This window comes from Mauremys mutica, chromosome 2 (genome assembly GCF_020497125.1).
Source record: "Mauremys mutica isolate MM-2020 ecotype Southern chromosome 2, ASM2049712v1, whole genome shotgun sequence".
In the NCBI taxonomy this organism is placed as follows: Eukaryota; Metazoa; Chordata; order Testudines; family Geoemydidae; genus Mauremys; species Mauremys mutica.
The window spans coordinates 213,916,193-213,937,414 of NC_059073.1; the positions used below are offsets into that span (position 1 = coordinate 213,916,193).

At 44.7% G+C, this 21,222-nt stretch overlaps 1 protein-coding gene across 3 annotated transcripts in view; it reads right to left on the reverse strand.

The window, feature by feature from the left end:
- The window catches only part of SLC6A20 (solute carrier family 6 member 20), a 42,842-nt gene extending 27,413 nt beyond the window's left edge, over positions 1 to 15,429 (reverse strand). For 2 of the 3 annotated variants that reach the window (XM_045003275.1, XM_045003277.1), the window contains exons 1-2: positions 15,280 to 15,429; positions 5,452 to 5,592 (exon numbers count right to left, since the gene is read on the reverse strand). In XM_045003275.1, coding sequence (XP_044859210.1) covers positions 5,452 to 5,592; positions 15,280 to 15,400 — 262 coding nt within the window. In that variant the 5' untranslated portion in view covers positions 15,401 to 15,429. Of the gene's footprint in view, positions 1 to 5,451; positions 5,593 to 11,688; positions 11,798 to 15,279 lie in introns of those variants that run through there. The other variant, XM_045003276.1, reaches the window with a different exon arrangement.
- Positions 15,430 to 21,222: the final 5,793 nt, after the last annotated feature.

The window sequence follows — 21,222 nt, forward strand, 5'->3', positions numbered from 1 at the left end:
TGCCTGCAATCAGCAAGGGTATTTGTAAAAGAAAGAAATATTTTAAGCGATAATCAATGCCACCCCGAAAGGGGTAGAAAAATGTTATTTTTGTCTTTCAAAAAAATCAGAAAAAGCTAATACCAGCTACAGAACAACCTACTACAAAAACAAATAAAAGTAAAAAAACATACTGCAATAGCTATGGAATGTACTGAAATGCAGATATTTAGAACATAAGATGTTTTGGGTAATATCAAAAAATATTAAGGTTTTGATGCATCTGTTAAAGCAAAAAAAAAATCATTGTTTAATACCTATCAATATAAATAAATGCAGTATGTCTCCAGTATGGTGAGGCAAAATTTAAGTGAAAAAATTGTTGTTAAAATCGCACACCAACAGGCTCCGGAAGCAAAGATATGGAAGGTTAGCTCACTCCCCAGATTGCACCTGGAATCTTCTGGCTGTCCTGGACCTCAAGCCAGTGGGCTGGGGACAAAGGGAAACTATTGAACACCAGAGGTTGTACCCAGTGGACTCCTCAAAAGTGGGTATGCTTATCCATGCCTGTTGCTCCAAAGCCCTGTAGTAAAGACATCTCACTAGAATCCTGTATGTGAAATAAAATTAATAAAGTATTGTATAATGGGCTCTGTGTATGTGTTAATTCTTGGGGAAAAGTGTTTAAAAAGTGTTAGTAACCCACCAGAAGACAAATGTAAATGTAATATAAGTACTGTGTTTACCAATAATCACGTTTACTATTTGCCACAACAACAACAAAAAAAGAAAGTCTCAGCTTACTGTAAGCCCTAATTTAGCTAAGTTCTCTATGAATGTTGGCATTAAATGGCAAACAGTTACCAATCATCTGTTAAAAGGTAAAAAGGTAACATAGTTCCTAAAAAAAAAAAAAAAAAAAATGTGGAAAACGGGACCATTCATATTATACACGCAAATGGGGACATGTTAAGAATTGCCACTGCAGAAAAACATAACAGCTTACCATTGGTATAGCATTTTCTGAATGGTCTCCCACAACTACTGGCATACTAATGTTACTACCCCTAATTGTTTTTGGTTTTAAATTGTATGTGTTTAATTAAAATGTTTAAGATGTGCTGGTGAATAAAACAAATGTATGCAAAGCTAAAGCCACAGGCCCAAATCACCTCCCAGTATTTTCTATTACATGGACTAAATAAGAAGTGACACTGGCAATTAATAATCTTAGTGTCAAAAGGGGGATATGTAGGAGCAGGATTTTATAATGTCCCATAAGAATTAAAGTATAATTTGATTTCATCCTGCTAGCCACCCTTTTTGAATAGCAGAAAGAAATGACCCTCTGGGACTATAAGATTCTGTTTTCCCATATGCATTACAAATTGAGCCCTCTCTAACTCTTTGTTTTAAGATTTAGGTAGTAAGAGACAGGATTCTCTATTGTGTCTGTGTTAAGTAAATTAGAGAAACATTGAAGGCCTGGGTCTCAATGTAAATTGTCTTGGTTATTAATTGTAAAACTTAGCAAGGTTTAATTTGCAATGCCTTTTTGCTCGATATAAAATACTACTGTTTGTATTCTCAATCTGTTTGTGTGAATGAGGAATGTATGCATCAGGAAAAGATAAGGTGTAAAGGCCATTGTTATAGCCAGAGTCAAGGAAGAAGTAGTAAAGAGATTTAAAGAACATCAAAGAATCATCAGGCAATGCTTACTAGCCAGACGGCTGTTAAACTGTCTGGCATTGCAGAGTGGATACATGCTTCGCAATGTAAGAATGCACCACCCCCAGCGAACCAATCATCACCTCAGGACCACGCAGAGTCAATTTTGACTCCAGAAGAAGACGTAAAGGAACAGGCTGCAATACCTTACAATCTACGTTCTCCTAAGGGTTGCCAGAAGCAGACGACAACCTAAAGCAAGGCCCAAGAAGAAGCAGTAGCGAGCCTAGCGCCTGCTGCCTGGTGGACGTAAAACCGTGACTGCGGTTTCCTCAGTTGAGGTTGTCAGAACCAGAAGGGCCCTGCCTCCAACATGCGCCTCTGGTGGCGCCTGTTCCTCGGCTGCTGGTGTCTTAAGGTCTGGGGAGTCCACAATGACAATTCTTTTATCCAGCAGCAAGTGTGGATAGCTCAGACCCTTATTATTTCTAAATGCTGGGACTGCAGCCACATCCCAGTCCACTCTCAAACTGGTGTTCCTGTCCTGGCTATCCCACTCAATTCCCCAGACCTCACTGGAACAGCAATGACACCTGGGAAGAGACTATTGGCAGTTCCTTTATCCCACTTGGGGGAGTAATACACCAGGCAAAAAGGCTCCTGAGGTTACAAGCAGTAGTTAAAATAATGGCAAATAAAACTGGAGAAAGTTTGAGCCCTGGCCACAAAAAACAGGTGTGATCCGACAGGTGGCCCTCCAAAACCGTCAGGCATTGGACATAGTGCTGGCGGCCAAAGGAGGGACCCGTGCACTCATTGGAAAACAATGTGTGTTTATACCTGACGATACCAATGAGGTAATAAATCGCTCTAGCCACTTAGAACAAATCTCATATCTTCCCCATGAAGAGCCAAGTTCTTTATAGAAGTGGCTAAGTAACCTGTTCAATTTCTCTGGCATAGGAAACTGGTTGTTTCAGGGAGCCCTGACTATCCTGTTTGGAATCCTAATAATTTTTGTATGTTTTCAGTTAGTCTCCTGTTGTATCCAAAATCGTGTAAGGCATGCCACCCAGGTGACTGCCCCAAAACAGAGTGCTAATATGATAATTTTAAATATTGCTGATGAACAAAGAGATAAAAAATGGTTAATATGTGGAACCCAGTAAAATGTTGGTCATGGCGAAAGCTTGACCAAAAGGAGGGATTGTGAAAGTAGAGTGAATTATATTGTAAAAATAAGAATGGATTAAAGAAATGTATGTACCTTTAAGCAGAAATAAAAAATGTTGAAATACAGGTGCCAGGAAAAGAAACATTAGGCATAAACAAGGGTGCTAATGGCAAAACATTAACAAAAGATCGGTAATAGTTAGTAAGGAAATAAGATATGCATGTCTAGCCCAGGTAAACTTATCAGATTCTGCTGCCTTTGTTACCTTGTTAAGTGCTCGCCCTTTTATCTGTATAAATAAGATAGTTTGTGTCTTGCAAGGTGCTCACATTATCTGGGTGTTATTAGCAGAGCGCTGTGCTAATAAAACAGAGTGGTCTGACAAACTGTGAGTCCTGAGTCTAACTTTGACACATCCTAGAACTAGACCCTTTGCAAGAAACCTCTGTGGTAGCAATGCCAAGTTTTTACTTGGTATCTAGGAAGAGTGCTGTAACTCCTTCCTGCAAACAAACAACACAATTATGTATTTATTGTTTTATTGCATGTGATGCATTCTTGCCATTGAAATCTCTCTTCTTTCAAGGGCATGCAGGAGTTGAGCCTGAACTTTGGTCACTTATGGTGAATATTCAACACCATTTTAGAGATGAACAATTCATGTTCAAATGAACTGGAGGTAGTTTAGGCTAGAAGGGCACTTTAGACTATTTTTAAATGGTTTAGTTCAGTTACTGGCCTATGTTGAAGGATTGGTGTATTGTTTTGTTGTTGTGATGTATTTCGTTAAGCTTGTCAGGAGGATGATCTTGTTGTTAAAGCACCAAACAGGCAGTCCAGAGATCTGGGTTCTGGTGCTGGGTTCTGCCATTGACTTTCCATGGTTCAGTTTCTGCAAAATGGAGACAATCCTTCCCTACCTCACAGGCGTGTCATGAAGTTTGATTTATTAATGCTTGTAAAGTGCTTTTCTGATCCTTGGCTTAATAGATTCAGAGATTTGGCCCGAAGAGACCATTGTGATCATCTAGTCTGACACAGGCCATGGAACTTCCCCAAAATAATTCCTTGAGCAGATCTTTTACAAAAAACATCCAGTCTTGATTTAAAAGTTGCCAGTGATGGAAAATCCACCATGACCCATGGAAAATTGTTCCAAGGGTTAGTTACCCTCACTGTTAAATATGTATACCTTAGTTCCAGTCTGAATTTGTCTAGCTTCAACTTCCAGCCACTGGATCATTTTATACCTTTGTCTGCTAGATGGAAGAGCTCATTATCAAATATTTGTTCCCCATGTCAGCATTTATAGACTATGATCAAGTCACCACTTAACCTACACGTTTGTCAAGCTAAATAGATGGCGCTCCTTGAGTCTAGCACTATTAGGCATATGTTCTAATTATTTCATCATTCTTGTGGCTCTTTCCTGAACCCTCTCCACCTGATCAACATCCTTCTTGAATTGTGGACGCCAGAACTGGACACAATATTCCATTAGTGATTGCACCAGTGCCAAATACAGAGGTAAAATAACCTCTCTTCTCCTACTCAAGATTCCTCTGTTTATGCATTCAAAGATCACATTAGCCCTTTTGGCCACAATGTCACACTGGGAGCTCGTATTCAGCTGATTATCCAAATCTTTTTCAGAGTCACTGCTTCCCAGACTAGAGTCCCCCGTCCTGTAAGTATGGCCTGCATTCTTTATTCCTAGATCTATGCATTTAAATTTAGCTGTATTAAAATACGTATGATTTGCTTGCACCCAGCTTATCAAGCAAGCCAGATCGCTCTGTACCAGTGACCTGTGCTCTTCATTATTTATCACTACGCCAATCTTTGTGTCAGTGCAAACTTGTCAGTGTTGATTTTATATTTTCTTCCAGATCACTGATAAAAATGTTCAGAAGCACAGGGCCTGGAAGGTGCTACAGATGTGAGAAGTCATTTCAGGCTTTGCTATATATCACCATCTTACAATATAAGACAGTGACATGGACGGAAGTGGCTGAAATGTTGTATTGTGACACAGCAGCAAAACACAATGGCAAACAATGTGCTCTTTTGAGATTTGATGGCCACTCTCAGCTCCTCGCAGATTGTTCAGTCAATGCCACATACGTGTGGGAGGCAGCAGGGGTCAGGGAAGCAAAGTCCCTGGCTTCTGTGCCTGGCTCTGCCAATGACTCACTGTGTGACACAGAATTATTCACTTAAACTCTCTGTGCTTTAGTTCACCGTGTAGAAACTCTGGATAATATTTGCCTACTTTATGGGCATATTATGAAGCTTAATTATAGAATGTTTGCAAAATGCTCTGAGATTCTCAATATGTAGGATGCTATATACGTGTGAAGTATTATAAGTATTATAACCTGTGCTCTGGGGGAAACTAAAGTTCATTGCACATACTTTAGCACAGCTCTTTTTGCTAATTACCCAGGGATCCATGACTTTGATCAAAACTCTGATTTCATTTGCATGGTCAATGTATATTGCCCATAATACCCCAATTCCTGTCCATTTCCTGCATTAAATTACATTTAATGCAAAAACTCATAGGACTCCCCAAAAGTCAGCTGGGAGTTCAAAATAACCTTGTTTGTGAATTGAGAACATACCAACTCCGCTGAGGTAGGGGCTTATGATTTTCCACGCGCCTATGCTCCCTTGGCGCATGTGCTGTCCCACTGCCAGCTCCAGGTATAGCAAAGGCATCCCTTCTACAATTAACATGATGAGATATGGGATTAAAAATCCCCCTGTAGGAGAAAAGAAAGCATTTAACAAGCAAATGAGAGAAATGAGCTATTACTTTTGAGACTTCAGATACAGTTTTAATAACACCGCTCTGTCATTCGATGGCTCACCATTAATGATATGAACAGCCACGCATACAGCTCCATACATGCACACCTATTCATGTACCACATCCATGCATGTACACCTTTGTATGCTCATCCATTCACCCTTGTATGCAATTCCCACTGCTTGTGCAGCCATAAACTAGTGATAAAAGTAACACACTCTGGAACTGCTGAAGCTAGTCCATAATGAGATACAACACGTCCTCTGTCCTTGATGATTAGCCTGTAATTGCTACATGATGGGTCTTGGGCCAAACAGTTGTCTTCCAGATGACAGTATATTGCTGATGATTGCTGTGTTAGGATCCCAGCTGCACCTGCAGCTTCATGAGCGCAACACATGCAACAAAATCCTAAATGTGATATCATCTCATTAAGAAGTGGAAGAGTCATCCTAGGCTGATTTGAGCAGACAAATTTTTTATACCTCAGTGCTGATGCCAGCCAGCAGCAATATGAGGGTGCTACACCAGTAAAGCATGTTGCAAATGTGAGACTATCTAGACCGAGGTGGGCAAACTTTTTGGCCAGAGGGCCACATCTGGGTATGGAAATTGTATGGTGGGCCATGAATGCTCATGGGGTTTGGGGTACAGGAGGTGCTCTGTGCTGAGACCAAGGAGTTTGGAGGGCAGGAGGGGGGATTAGGGCTGGGGCAGGGGGTGGGGGTACCGGAGAGAGGTGAGGGTTCTGGTTGGGAGTGCAGGCTCTGGGGCAGGGCTGGGGATGAGGGGTTGGGGTGCAGGAGGGTGCTCCAAGCTGGGACCAAGGGGTTCAGAGGGCAGGAGGGGGATCAGAGCAGGGGGTTGGGGAGCAGGGGCCTGGCTCAGGGGTGCAGGCTCTGGGCGGTGCTTACCTCAAGCGGCTCCTGGAAGCAGTGGCATGTCCCCTCTCTGGCTCCTATGCAGAGGCCCAGCCAGGCAGCTCTCCTGCATGCTGCCCCATCTGTAGGTGCCGCCCCTGCAGCTCCCATTGGCACTTGGGGTGGGGGCAGTGTGCAGAGCTGAGCCCCCTGGCTGCCCCTATGTGTAGGAGCTGGAGGAGGGACATGTCACTGCTTCCAGGAGTGCCCCAACCCTGCTCCCCAGCTGGAGTGCTAGAGCGGGGAAAGCCCCAGATCCCACTCCCCAGCATGAGCTTGAGGGCCGAATTCAAATGGCTGGCGGGCCAGATGCGGCCCGTAGTTTGCCCACCCCTGATCTAGACTCAAGCCACATCTCAGCACCAGGCCCAGTCTTCATCTGGGAATGTGGCTCACACCACATCCAAGGTTCATCAGAACAATCACGATACACCACTGTGTGGCCTTGTGTCTACACTAGGGCATTTTTACTGATACTTGGCAACCCTGGGGTTTTTTGCTAAACATTTCCTAGTCTAGCCCTGACCAATGAGAATGTCACAGTTGTTCACTTTGAGCAGTATGCAGACTACAGGTATTAAAGTGTAACTAATTGCTACCCAAGCTGTTAAAGGGTAATGAGAGAGGTGATGAAGGGGAGAGGTTTATTTCACATGCGTCTCTCTTAAAGGGTCCAGGAGTGCAGCATTGAAAAGGGGTAAGGAAAACCCCTCATCTCCACAAAGGATAGTGTGCCTGAGGGCCTAGCTACATAATAAATATAACTGTTTTCATAAGTAGGTTGAGCCACCTTCATCTGACCTGGTTAAAAAAACCACATGGATACAGAGCCTCAGCTGGTGTAAATTGCTGTAGCTCTACTGAAGTCACTAGGGATCTGACAGTTTGCAGCAAGACCTGTGGATCTGCCCCATGGCTAACTTGTGTGTATGCCACAACTTTTTTCACAGCACAACCATGTGCTGGCTAAATTTGCACATCCATACCTAACACAGTGCCTCGCGGTATCTGTACTGCAGCTACCCCATAGCGCCTCAGCAGGGGATCGGATGCCTGGAGGACATGCACACAGAGCAATGCCAATAGCCCATAGGAAACTGTGCTCTTGGTTTGTCCTACTGCACAGACCTGGAAGGAAGGAAGACTGGCCAATCCAGTTCCATAGACACAGCTAAAGGGGCCCTGTGCACAGAGCAAAATAAAAGGATTATGGCCTGCTCACAGGAGAACAGCCATGTACTAACTACGTTGCTGGCAAAGGGGACACACAATTAGCTGCCACGGGGTGAATTTTTGCTTCTGTCTTAACTGATTTGCCCATTCTGATGGCGTGAACGGAATGCACATTTGTGACTAATGCAGTGAGATTAGAGACAGCTCGTTCCCCATGTATTGACCCTAAAAAGAAAACCCAAAGGGCAATTAAGTGGCTCTTACATTACAGCGAAACCCCACTACAAACGAGAGAAAGGCTCGAGCTACGGAACTGGGCTCTCACCATAGTTTGGGCCGGGTTTGGCTCTGGTGTTCTGGCAGCGAGGACGTGGGGGAGGAGAGAAACTGAAAGGACCCGAGTCAGAAGGGAGTGGGCAGAACACAGAGAAAAAGGTGGGTGAGGAAGGACATAAAGGAAAGGGTGGGTAACACCACAGAAAAATGAAAAAGAAGGAGAAACAGTTAGATAGAGGACAAGAAACACCAAGACACTGTAGGAGAAAACTAGGGGTAGGGATGGGGGAAGTGCAAGAAAAAGAAGCACAAAACCAAGGCAATGTTTGATTTTTAAATTAACTATAGAATATCTAATCCCCAAATACCCACAAAACAGGTTAGATTCTCTTTCTACACATAAGTTCCGTTAAACCCAGGAGTGCTGGATTTTGTGAGCTGCCAAAAGGACATTACATGGTTGGCCTGCATCCTCCAATCCAGCCCTGGTCTGCCACCTCCAGCTGTGCATCATGCTCTCCTCTCAAGCTCACCCTCCAGTTCTAACCCATGCTCAGGGGCGGCTCTACAAATTCGGCCGCCCCAAGCAGTCATGCCCGGGAGGCGCCCCCGTGCCGCGGGAGCAGCGGACGTCCCGCGGGCATGACTGCGGAGGGTCCGCTGGTCGCGCGGCTCGGCAGCTGCGGGCGGTTCGCAGGTCCGGCGGCTCCGCTGGAGCTGCCGCAGTCATGCCTGCGGGAGGTCCAGCCGAGCCGCGGGACCAGCGAACCGTCCGCAGTCATGCCTGCGGCAGGTCCGCTGCTCCCGGGGCTCCGGTGGACCTCCCGCAGGCATGACTGCGGCAGGTCCGCCGGCCCAGCCTGCCGCCCCCCCGGGAAAGGGCCGCCCCAGGCGGGTGCTTGCCCCGCTGGGCTCTGGAGCCGGCCCTGCCCATGCTTCTGATTTCCAGCTCCTGCACTGCTTCTATTCCCCGCCCCCAGGGAAACCGCTTAAACTCCATGCCAGGCTGTACATTTGCACGCCCCCTATTCCCGGTTCATTTGCCCTCTGGGCCCTAATTCTTAAATCCAGCCCTGCGTTCTGAAAGACTAACAAGATACTGTGTCACTGTATGTGCAGTCACCATTTCTGCTGATGTATGGGATTCAGGGGGCATGGGGATATCATATGCTCCAGGGGAATGAAGGCTCAAAAAATTGTGCAAACTGGCAAGAGATCAAAGAACAAAACTGTAGTGGCTGTTGCTGAAGTCGTACATGTTTTTATTTTTATAGGGTCTGCTCCAATGTCCACTGACGTTAAAAGGAGTCTTGTGCGTTGACTTGAATGGGCTTTGGATCAGGCCCATAGTATGTTACTCTGTTCAACGAGTTAGTGGGTATTAGAAAAAGCATCAGATTACAGAGCAAAGCAATTAGACAAAATTTTGCTATGTGCATAGTTAGCCAGTATGCTCTCAGACCCAACACTGAAGATGCTGTGTGTAGCGCTTGGTACTAGAATCCTATTGTTTTCAAGTACTGTGAGTTGGCAACTCTAACTGTCCTGCTAGTAAAATAATTTGGTTCTGTGCGGCGCTGTAGAGATTTTCAAGCTACTGTGGAATCATCACCGCATGCTGAGCCAAACTCTGTTTATCCAACAGAGGAAAGGGGAAAGAGTGGTGGTGATCTCTCCAGAACCTACAGTCATGCTTTTAAGTGTATCAAAGAGTTACTGGCGTCATCAGATGGCTGATGCATCACTGGCCTAGCCTGCAAATAAAGTTAGCATGTGATACCTCTGCATATTGGTTTTTGAGGTGGCACTCACGTGTCATTAAATAAATTACTTTCCCTGTATGAGCTTTGAACATCAGGAACATAATTACACTGACAATGGAAGCGAAGCTTTTGGTATTATAGATGGGGGAACAGGTGGATACAGCTTCGATGTGCATTTACCTGAGTCAGATGGAGCGCTTTCTTACTATCTCAGAAAGCCAACAGGCAGTGATGAGCTGCCAAAATCATAACAACCGGTTCCCTCCTCACCCCAGGAGGGATCATGCCCCTCTCCCCCCGGACTCCTGCCCCATCCAACCCCCCGCGTTCCTTGTCGCCCCCCCCCACCCCAGGGACCCCTGCCCCATCCACCCCCTTTCCCTGTACCGTGAGTGTCCTCTGCCGCCCCATCCAACCCCTCCTCTCATTCTCGATGGCCCCCTGGGACCCCTGCCCCATCCAACCACCCCTTCTCTCTGTCCCCTGACTGCCCCTGGAACCCTGGAACCCCGGAGCCGGGGAGGGTCACGGCCAGGGACGCGGGGCCGGGCGGCCGGGGAGGGTCGCGGCTGGGGACGTGGGGCTGGGGAGGGTCGCGGCTGGAGCCGGGCGGCCGGGGACGCGGGGCCGGTCGGGGACGCGGGGCGGGCCGCGGCTGGAGCTGGGCGGCTGGGGACGCGGGGTGGGCCGGGGCCGGGGAGGGTCGCGGCCGGGCGGCCAAGGAGGGTCGGGGACGCGGGGCCGGGGAGGGTCAGGGCCGGGCGGCCGGGGACGCGGGGCTGGGGAGGGCCGGGGACGTGGGAACGGGCGGCCGGGGACGCGGGGCTGGGGAGGGTCGGGGACGCGGGACCAGGGCCGGTCGGGGACGCGGGGCGGGACGTGGCCGGAGCCGGGCGGCCAGGGACGCGGGGCCAGGGACGGTCGGGGACGCGGGGCCAGGGTGGGCCGGGGAGGGTCGGGGACGCGGGGCTGGGGCCGGGCGGCCGGGGACGTGGGGCTGGGGAGGGTCGGGGACGTGGGGCTGGGAAGGGTCGGGGCCAGGCGGCCGGGGACGTGGGGCCGGGCGGCCGGGGACGCGGGGCTGGGGAGGGTCGGGGCCGGGGCCGGGGCCGGGGCGGGCCGCGGCTGGAGACCGGCCGGGGCACACGGCCCCCCTAGTTCCCTACCTCAGCGTTGTCTTCCTGGGCCTGAGTGGGAAGCCTGCTTGCTGCTCAGCCCTCCCAGGCTTCCCGCGGGAACAGCTGATTTGCGGGAAGCAGGGGGGAGGAGAAGCAGGGAGGAGCATTCATGGCAGGAGGTGGAGGCAGAGCTGAGGTGAGCTGGGGCCGCAGCAGGGAGCGCTTGTTAAATTTAAATGCCCTTTTAGAACCAGTTTGTCCCAGGGGGAACAACCGGTTCTAAAAGGGCTTCTAAATTTAACAACTGGTTCCCATGAACCGGTGTGAACCGGCTGCAGCTCACCACTGCCAATAGGGGAAGCCACCGGAAGAAATCACTAATTGATGTTATACTGAATTTGGGAGTGATGGAGGCTAGAATAAAAGTGACCTCAGCTGGTAGGACTAGGAAGGTGCCAGTGTGGCAGTGTTTCTGATGCAGGTTAGACCTCAGCACAGTGGTTGGAACTGGAACTCGCTGGACTGGCTGGCTGCACATGCCCTTCCACATTCCATACTACCCCCCGTTTGGTCCGTTTCCTTTCCCCCATCATAAACCAACATAATGGGAATCTTACATTGATTGGTAGCTTATTTTTCAGACAAAGTCTTGCTTAGATTCTTGAATCACATTGTCTGAGAGGTGCTGAGCACCCACAACGCCCATTAAAGTCTGTGGGAATTGGGAGAGCTCAACCCCGCACAGGCTGTGACCTGTGCAGCACCAGAAGAAGCAGTAGCAGGGGGAAGATGCACTTACAAGTGTGAGCTGCTGACCAGCAAGGTTCCAGTGAGATAGCTGAGCCTACCCTGCAAAAAAACGGGGTACAAAAGGATATCTCAGCAAGGCTTGGACGTTTAAAGAATAAGGCTACACCTGTTAATTGGGTTTTGGGTGAAACCAGAAGCTCTAAAGTTCCTTAACTGGAGTCCCTCACGCTTACACACTTTTACCAAGTCAGCTTTGTTTAGGATTGGCATGGTAAAGATTCCTGATTCACCCCAGTTCTTAAATGTAACTAACGGGGGCGAGGTGAGTATGTAAACTTGCAGGCTGAATCAAGTTCCCTGGATCCAACATTTAAATGCCATAAATTGCAGTTGGGCATTTATAGCTCATCAGAGAGGAAATATTGATGTGCTCACTCCCCGCTTTGTGTGTGAAACAGACAAGGTCTTTGCAAAGGGGAAGACAGAACAGACAGACAGGCAGACTTGGCTCCTTGCTGAGGGCAAAGAGCAGGAGGAGCAAAGAGATTCTATTATAATGGGATGGCTCGACAGTACCATATGGTACGTGAATGGGGTGTGTCTCACTGCAGGTTTCTCCTGGAAAAAGCCCCGGCCTTTGACTTTGAGATCACCTCAGAAAGACCTGCTGACTAAGTCAAAATCAGATTTTTTTGAGAGGCCTTTCCTGGTTTTAGCAGCAAGCCAAAATATTTACATAAATATCTATTATTTGGAAGTTAATCTCCATCCAGCATTAACATTCCTTGCAATGGGCTCTGCTCAGCAATGAAAATGAATGCAATCTGCACAGTTACTTGCAAAGAAGTTGAAATGAACACTGAGCAATAAGCCGTATTATTCAGGGAATTAATTGTATACCTCCTGGCTATGCTTTTATTAACAACCCCTTTGTTTGCATCTTATGTTAGCTAACTCCCTTTCAAACTGGGGAGTTAGCAGAGACTTAACAGTCCTTACATAGTCAGTGGGGACCTTTTATAACACCCAATCAAACCCCAGTGAACCCCCTGGGAGTTTTGCTGTTGACTTCAAGGGGGTCAGAATCAGACCCTTTGTGAAGTCTTTTTTTTTCACCAGACAGCTTCACTGTATCTGGATTTGCAGTTTGCCATGTTGTAACACAGTGACATAATTAGGGACTTTTATTTTTCTTCACAACGAACAAGAGCTGGGGCAGAACCAAAAGCCCAGCTCCAAACACCCCAGAACTTTGGATATGTTTGGATCCAAACTTTGCATCCAGCCCTTCTCTTTATAATGAGCTGAACCAAGATCCCAGATCCAAACACCCTATGAACTCTGGGGCAGCTCAGTTCTGGATTCAAAGTTAAACCTTGGGCCAGATCATCAGCAGATGTAAATCAGCGTAGCTTCATTAAAGTCAATGGTGCTCGGCTGATTTGTTCCAAATGAGTATCTGCCCCTCCGTGTCTTGGCCTGTATCTATTAAGTATGACTGTCCCTCTATCTGAGTTCACTATAAACAAGTTCCACTGTATCTTTAATTTGATAATCTCATTTATACATGGGTTAGCTGCCAAAGAACTGTCTTAAAAGCTAACAGGCATCTTAACTGATATGTTATTCAAAACACAGAAAAATAACTGTGACGCTCTCTAGAAAGAACTGGTTCATATTTGTGTTGCCCAGTTCAAGCCCTCTGGATAAAAGAGAGGATAAGCAGTGAATACATTTACGAGAAGGAAGATAATCGGTTTTAAAGTGTGGACGGCTATTGTATCAGTTACCTGTGGTAAGAACTTTTAGACTAAGCTCTTCAGGGCAGGGAATGATTTTATTTTTGTGTTTCAGCATGTCAACCGCATAGTCAGCCCTACACAATAATACTAATGGGGAAAAATGCAGCAGTCAGCTGAAGTTATAAGGCTGTTCATTTAGGTCCCTGAAAACCATACTTTGCAGAAAATCCATGTTGTTGTGTGGTGGGTTTTTTTCCCCTCTTTGGGCTGGAGGCATTGATCAAAGGTACACTTGTGTGTTATATCACATTCACTGTGCTATAAAGATTTACAGCTGCAGGGCTCAATAAGAGAAACTTAGCAAGCTAAGCTTGTTACAGTAGAGTAAAAAGCCTCATACTTGAGTCTAACTGCCCTTTAGAACATCTCTGCTGGGGCGGACAGGCAAATGGTCTGCAATGAGTTAGACACAATTTATAAATCTGTACATAATGTGCAACTAAATTTTAAAAAAATATTAAAAGCCAATGTTCCGGCATCACTTTCAAGGAGGAAGAGGGCAGCCTTCTGAAACATTTGTAATTGAGAATCCAGCAGGAATTATAGATCATCTCTCTAGCTAATATATCCTGGTTTACGTTTCTATATAGCATCAACCACTTGCAGTACCTAAATGCGAAGTGAGGCCCTGATCCAAAGCCCACTGACATAAATGGAAAGAATCCCACTGACTTCAGAAAGCTTTGGACCAGGCCTTTATGGCATATCTAATCTAATCTACCTAGAAATTAAACAATTGCTCCAGCCCCCAACACACATTGAGTGCCTCATGCGAGTGGGTTTAAAACTTGTGTTTGAACCAAAGTTAAAAAAAGAGCTTAAAAATCTGCAAACAGTTTTCCTCCTGGGAAGAAAAAGGGTGAAGGGTGGAAAGAACCAGATGTGACAGGTGCTAGGGATTCAGGTTCTACGGTGATGGATGCAGCATAAAGAAACTGAATAGAACTGTCTTAGGAACCTTATGGGAGTTTCTTTGAGGCTAGTCACAGTAGGTATTTGCCTATTAGAACTGGTGGTAAGTTTTCTCTATAATTAACCTAATAATCTGATCTTTGATTTCCAAGTGCAGAAAAACAACTGACGCTGCCTAGTTCTGACATTTTTTTGTTTCGTTTGGAGCGGGTCAAAAAACAGCATCCCAGCCAGAGAACTCTTTTTGAACCCAAACCAGTTTAATCTACATTTCCAAAGCCTCTTGTGAGATTTTAGCTTGTAGCAATCCCGGTGCCTAAGGGGTTTCTGCCAACTTCCAGGCAACTTTGCAGCCAAGTTATCAACCCTTTAAAATTAAGCCTTATATAACAGAACTGCATTAACAGCAGCAGTTTGAATGGCTATTATTAATCCCTTAATTAAATCAATGTAAATCTCTTCCCTTCTCAGTAGCATTTTTGGATCCAAATATGTAAACCTATAAGGAACTGAACCAGCTTCTGATGCCCTGAAAGTAATTTAGCAGGGGAATTAAAAAATCAGCACCATAGGAACCTTCTCTCTTATACAAAACAGTGTTCCTCCTTGTGTTTTCAGAGCTCAGTTGGGAAGGAAGAGTATTGTATTGAATTGGGGTGGTAATCAGGAAAAAGGGTTACATGGGAGACACAATGGACAGCAATGTGAAATAAAATAAAGATGTATAACGTCTCTGTAGCTAGAGATGGTCTGCTGATACATTTTATGTCTCTTGCCTACATAATCTAAAGAACTCCCCCTCCACTGAATATAAAAACCGATCAGATGGATGGGATACCGACATGGACATACTTTTGGTTTAAAAATATTTAACATTCCATGTCTGTACCCTTCTGAGAGGGAATCAAGAAACAAAGTGCACTTACCTCCTCCGTACATCTGACATAAATATGGAAATCTCCAAACATTTCCCAGCCCCACTGCATAAGAAATGCAGGCAAAAACAAACTGTAAGGGATTGTCCCATAATGGCCGGGGTTTTTCCATTTGCACTTTCAAGCACAGATTTCAGCAGAGGGTTCTTGACTTCACTCCTTCAGATACTCTTCAAAGCCCTGCCTGAGACTCAAAGCCAACCCAAATGAGAGGGGAGTATGCTTGCCAATTGTTGTCAAGCTTTTTAATTACTAATCTTATTAACAGGCACATAGTGAAGTAGGAATGCTGGTAAATAGATTATAGACACACATACACACACACAGAACTATAAAATGGGCACTTTGGGTGAACACTTGCTTGGCTTTCAACTTGCATTGGAAGGATCTGAATTAAGGTTTTTATTTGACTGAATGCTGGGTTGATCTTGAAATCAGAAAACATTTTCGGTTGCACATGGCTGAAATAACTTGGAAAGCTGGAAAATCCTCATTACTTAAGGTTCGCCACCAACATGTGATGTGTTCCTTTGGGAGTAGTGTGCATGGCTCAAGGCGAGAGAGTAGGCCATTTCGTATTTACTAATTAATGAGTGAGGTCTCCACACAATCAGGGTTTGTTTAAATACACACATTTGTCAGCTTCCAAGGTAGAGATGACCTTACTGAAATGTGCAAATGCCTATCCTAACATATTTCAGGTTACAGTCACTCAGGTCTGGTGGCCTCTATGAAATCAGAAAGGTGGTCTCCTAGTGGAGAGAGTCCACATCACAAAAGCTGTTAACTGCTGGCCCTCTTGCTGAGATGAATAGGTCTGAATAAATGTGGAGACCAAAGGTGTCTAAAGATGGTCTTCGGTCTAAATGTGGTCCTTTCTGGTCAGGACTGGGGGGTTTGGGGTGAAGCAGTATAAGAAAGCTTGCCTTGCTGCTAACTCTGATGCACTTACTCTGTGGCTAAATAGAGGACTTTGGTCTCCAAGTCTGTCATCAGCCCTAAAAATCTACCCCCAATTTTAAATACTTTGAATTTAAAATGAGAAAAGCAAAAAACCCACAAGTATAAGCTGTACTTGAAAATTGTGGTCAAGATCCTCAGCTGCTGTATATCAGCATAGCTCCGTGAAGATCTGGCTCCTTTCTCACAGGCTAAATTTTCACACGCTTCTAAAAGTTTTGTCTTGGCAACAGGGTCTGTGTAGTTATGATTACTCTTATAGTTCAGTGTTTATTTTATTTTCCATTGATTTGAGCAAGTTAAATGTTCTCCAAATAATGTTTTTATTTGTTTGATTCAATTGACCACAGGCAGCTATCTAATACTCTGGATGATTTTAGCGATCTATATAGGGACTGGATCCTCCAGCCTGATGGAGCTGCACACAGCAGAAGACCAGAGTGGGGGGCAAAAGTGGTTTTAGGGACCACAGCTCTGGTCCCCAAATCCTGATGCTGAGCTGCACTGGATCCGTGGCATGAGTTACACCATCCTGAGATCAGCTCTATCTTGCACTAACTACACTGAGCTCCAAGAGGCTATTTCAGCCATCAGGGGTGCCAGCAGGATGAATACACCCTAGTTCCTTTCCCTTTCTCTTTGTCATGCTTCCTATGTAGAAGGTCAGCAGGGATGGCAGTATCGGAGCCAGTATGATAGTTCTAAGCTGCTGGAGGATTCCCCCAGGTGTGTGTGAATCCTCAAGGAGTAGGTGAATCTAGTTTTAGGGCAGTAATCTAGTTTTAGGGCTGTTTTGTACTGTGAGACAAGAATTTGGTCCATATGGATATACTGTATACTAATTATATGTTAATTAAAATTACTATATAACATGAATTGCATATTATCATCTGCATTGTTTTAAATATATAGGGGGTTCTCCCTCACTCACTTTACACAGACCAACACCACCAATCTCATTTCCCCAGGAAACAAAGCTTGAACTTGTAGTAAACTTGAATTTGTCAATGCTGTAAAAGCATGGGCTCTGAGGTTTGATGGAGGCATAAGGCCACAGAAGTGCTCTCTCTGATCTGTTTAGAATTATACGCTTTAGATGCCTCCTCAACTTTTACGGCTGGGCTGTAGAATGTGAATTGGGCCGTAGGTCTACCGAAAATGTTTTAATAGGTCTGCCAATTAATCACAGTTAACTCACGCGATTAATTTTTTTAGTTAATTGTGATTAATCGCACTTATAACAATAGAATACCAATTGAAATGTATTACATATTTTCAGATGTTTTTCTACATTTTCAGTATTGATTTCAATTACACCACAGAATACAAAGTGCACAGTGCTCACTTTATATTATTATTTTTATTACAAATATACGTATGGTAAAAATGATAAACAAAAGAAATAGTATTTTTCAATTCACCTCATACAAGTACTGAAGTGCAATCTCTTTATCGTGAAAATGTAACTTACAAATGCAGATTTTTTGTTGGTTACATAACTGCACTCAAAAACAAAACAATGTAAAACGTTAGTGCCTACAAGTCCACTCAGTCCTACTTCTTATTCTGCCAATCACTAAGACAAACAAATTTGTTTACATTGATGGGAGATACAGCTGCCGCTTCTTATTTACAGTGTCACCTGAAAGTGAGAACAGGCATTTGCCTGGCACTTTTGTAGCTGGCGTTGCAAGGTATTCATATGCCCCTTCATGCTTCGGCCACCATTCCAGAGGACATGCTTCCATGCTGATGATGCTTGTTAAAAAAAAATGCATCAATTAAATTTGTAACTGTACTCCTTGAAGGGAGAATTGTATGTCTCCTACTCTGTTTTACCCGCATTCTGCATATATTTCTTGTTATAGCAGTCTCGGATGATGACCTAGCACGTTTGTTTTAAGAATGCGTTCACAGCAGATTTGACAAAACATAAAGAAGGTACCGATGTGAGATTTCTAAAAATAGCTATAGCACTCTACCCAAGGTTTAAGAATCTGAAGTGCCATCCAAAATCTGAGAGGGACAAGGTGTAGAATATGCTTTTAGAAGTCTTAAAAGAGCAACACTCTGATGTAGAAACTACAGAACCTGAACCACCAAAAAAGAAAATCAACCTGCGGTGACATCTGACTCAGCTGATGAAAATGAACATGCGTCAATCTGCACTGCTTTGGATCATTATCAAGCAGAACCATCATCAGCATGGAAACATGGCCTCTGGAATGGTGGTTGAAGCATGAAGGGACATATGAATCTTTAGCACATTTGGCACGTAAACATCTCGCAGCACCAACTAGAACAGTGCCATGCGAATGCCTGTTCTCACTTTCAAGTGACATTGTAAACAAGAAGCAGGCAGCATGAGCTCCTGCAAATTGTAACCAACCTTGTTTGTCTGAGTGATTGGCTGACCAAGAAGTAGGACTGAATGGATTTGTAGGCTCTGAAGTTTTACATTGTTTTATTTTTGAATTCAGGTTTTTTTGTGTACATAATTCTACATTTGTAGGTTCAACTTTTATGATAAAGAGATTGCACTACAGTACTTGTATGATGTGAACTGAAAAGTAATTTTTTATAGTGCAAATATTTGTAAGCAAAAATAAATATAACGTGAGCACGGTGCACTTTGTATTATGTGTTGTAATTGAAATTAATATATTTGAAAATGTAGTAAACATCCAAAAATATTTAAAATAAATGGTATTCCATTGTTGTTTAACAGCGCAATTAAACACGATTAATTTTTTTTAATCGCTTGATAGCCCTAGTTTTAAATGCTTAATATATAACTCAAGGGCTCCTCACACAGCTAGGGTACTTCTTTTTGCCATGGATGTCTTGGGATAGGAGGAAGAAAGAATATTTCTTGGTTTCTCTAACAAACAAACAAACAACAACAAAACTAGTTTGCTTTGGGAATTAATGCTATGCCAGCTGTGAGGACAATCTTGCCTGGAAGAAAATATATACTGGATCTCATCAGAGAGAGCTCTTAACTTTAAAATCTCCCCTGCAAAAGGTGGTAGCTATTGGGAAGGCCATTTTGATGGACAGGGGTACCTACTGGGATCCAAAGATTGTTGCCTCTGATTTGGTGGGAGTGGAAGTGTCTTCTTTGTATAAGTCTTCAGATGTATAAGTGTCTTCCTTCAAATGCCAGGCTGCTAGGTTGAGTCTGTCTGGTTGTGGAAAGAAGATTGGTCCTTATACTAGCCAATCATCTCTGTGAGGTCAAGATATCAGGTAGTGTGACATGAGGATAATCAGGCCTGAGGACCATGGCCTGTTAAGCCAGAATAGCACAATCAGTTTCAGTGTTAGTCCCTCCTTTATTTTCAGTATAGGTGTGGGGAACAGCACAAAGGATGGGAAGACTATAGCCGAGACCTTAGCCCGCTTTGATAGAGATTGGTCATCACCTCAGATCCCTGGTCTTGATATCTAGAGAGAGGCTACAGGATGCTTATTGTTCTTTTCAGGGTCAAGAGGTCAATTGCTGACAATGAGTGAGGATAGTTCGGGGCCTAGAGCCGGGTTCTGTTTGTTCCTGATACTCTGAGGCTAGAAATAAGGTGGGAACTGGCCCTTCAATTCCTTCTAAAAGGGCATTGGGTCATCTCACTCCAATCTGAAGTAACTGAAGGATGGCTTCTTTCAAATCTTTTTAACCATTATTTAATTTTAATTTCAATAACAATTTTGAGAAAATCTTAAAAATTCAATTAACATTTTTTGAAAAATTGAAAATTGGGTTTACTTTTAACCCTGCAAAATGGAATTAACTTTGACATTTCAAAATGGCTCATGATCTTTGTTTCTAAATTAACTTGCTCTTGTAGGCATTTTCTCCCAAACTGAGGGAGTCTGGAGAGAGAGGGTGGGGTTTACTGTAGATAGGGTTGGGTGTGTGTCAGACCAATTGTTCTGAAATGGCTGAGGGACTTACTGACTTTGCCTCTTATTCATTTGTCTCAGCTACCATTAGCAAAGTGGTATTCTCTCATTCTAGTCCTGGGACTGCTTCAACTGGCTGTGTGACGTGGACTCTTTTCTATAGTGTCTGTTCAGGGCGGGGATTATATATCAACATTTTTGATGATTCTGTGATTTGGCTTTCTGAAAATTTTTCCACCAGAATACTAAGAGCACCAGAAGCTGATTTGCTTGGGTGTCCACCCTCAGTAAGGGAAGCCCCATATGCCTGCTACTCTAAGGGAGAATGGGAGGGCATGCCTGGGTGCAAGTGTACAGAAAAATGCTGTCAGTGACATTTCTCAGAGCACAGCCCTTATGCTGTGAGGGATCATATCCGCAGTAGCATCCCCCTTAGCTTCCCTGTAAAAGCACGAGGCGGCTGCAGATGCTATTAGAATGTCAGATGACACCTCATAATTCTTAGTGATAAAAAAATCTCCCCCAGGGACAATAGCTATGTCTATAGTACCTTTGGCAGTGACATCAACCTGGACTGGGACTTGTGAATGTTGAGAAAAACCTCACAGCCTTATAAAACAAGAAGAAATTAGAGGGCTGGAAAGAAGTAAATGCTGGGCTGATGGGCCCTTTAAATCCTGCTTGTTGTTTTGCATCTAGACTACTCACTTTCTCTCTCTTCTGTCCCTCCAAAGCCGGCGCCTGGGGAGAGGATGAGGAGGTGGTCAGGCATGGTGAACTGCAGTAGTGGCTAGAGACTTTAGCTTGATCGGCAGGGCATGACAACTTGCAGTGTCAGCCGCAGTGGGTCATGACAATCCTCAGCAGCAATATCTGAGGGATGCGAGTCTGGTGCTTTCCCTGTCTTCTGGGTGTGGATGCAAATTCTATTTCTCTTTTATGAGCATGAGGAGGGATTTAAGAGGAGCTATCTAGGGCAGAACTCCTGAACTCAGGTTCAGAACACTCTGAAAGAGTCGATCAGATTCTGTTTAAATGCACCATAGTTAGCCCTCCTCAGAAGAATTCCTTTTT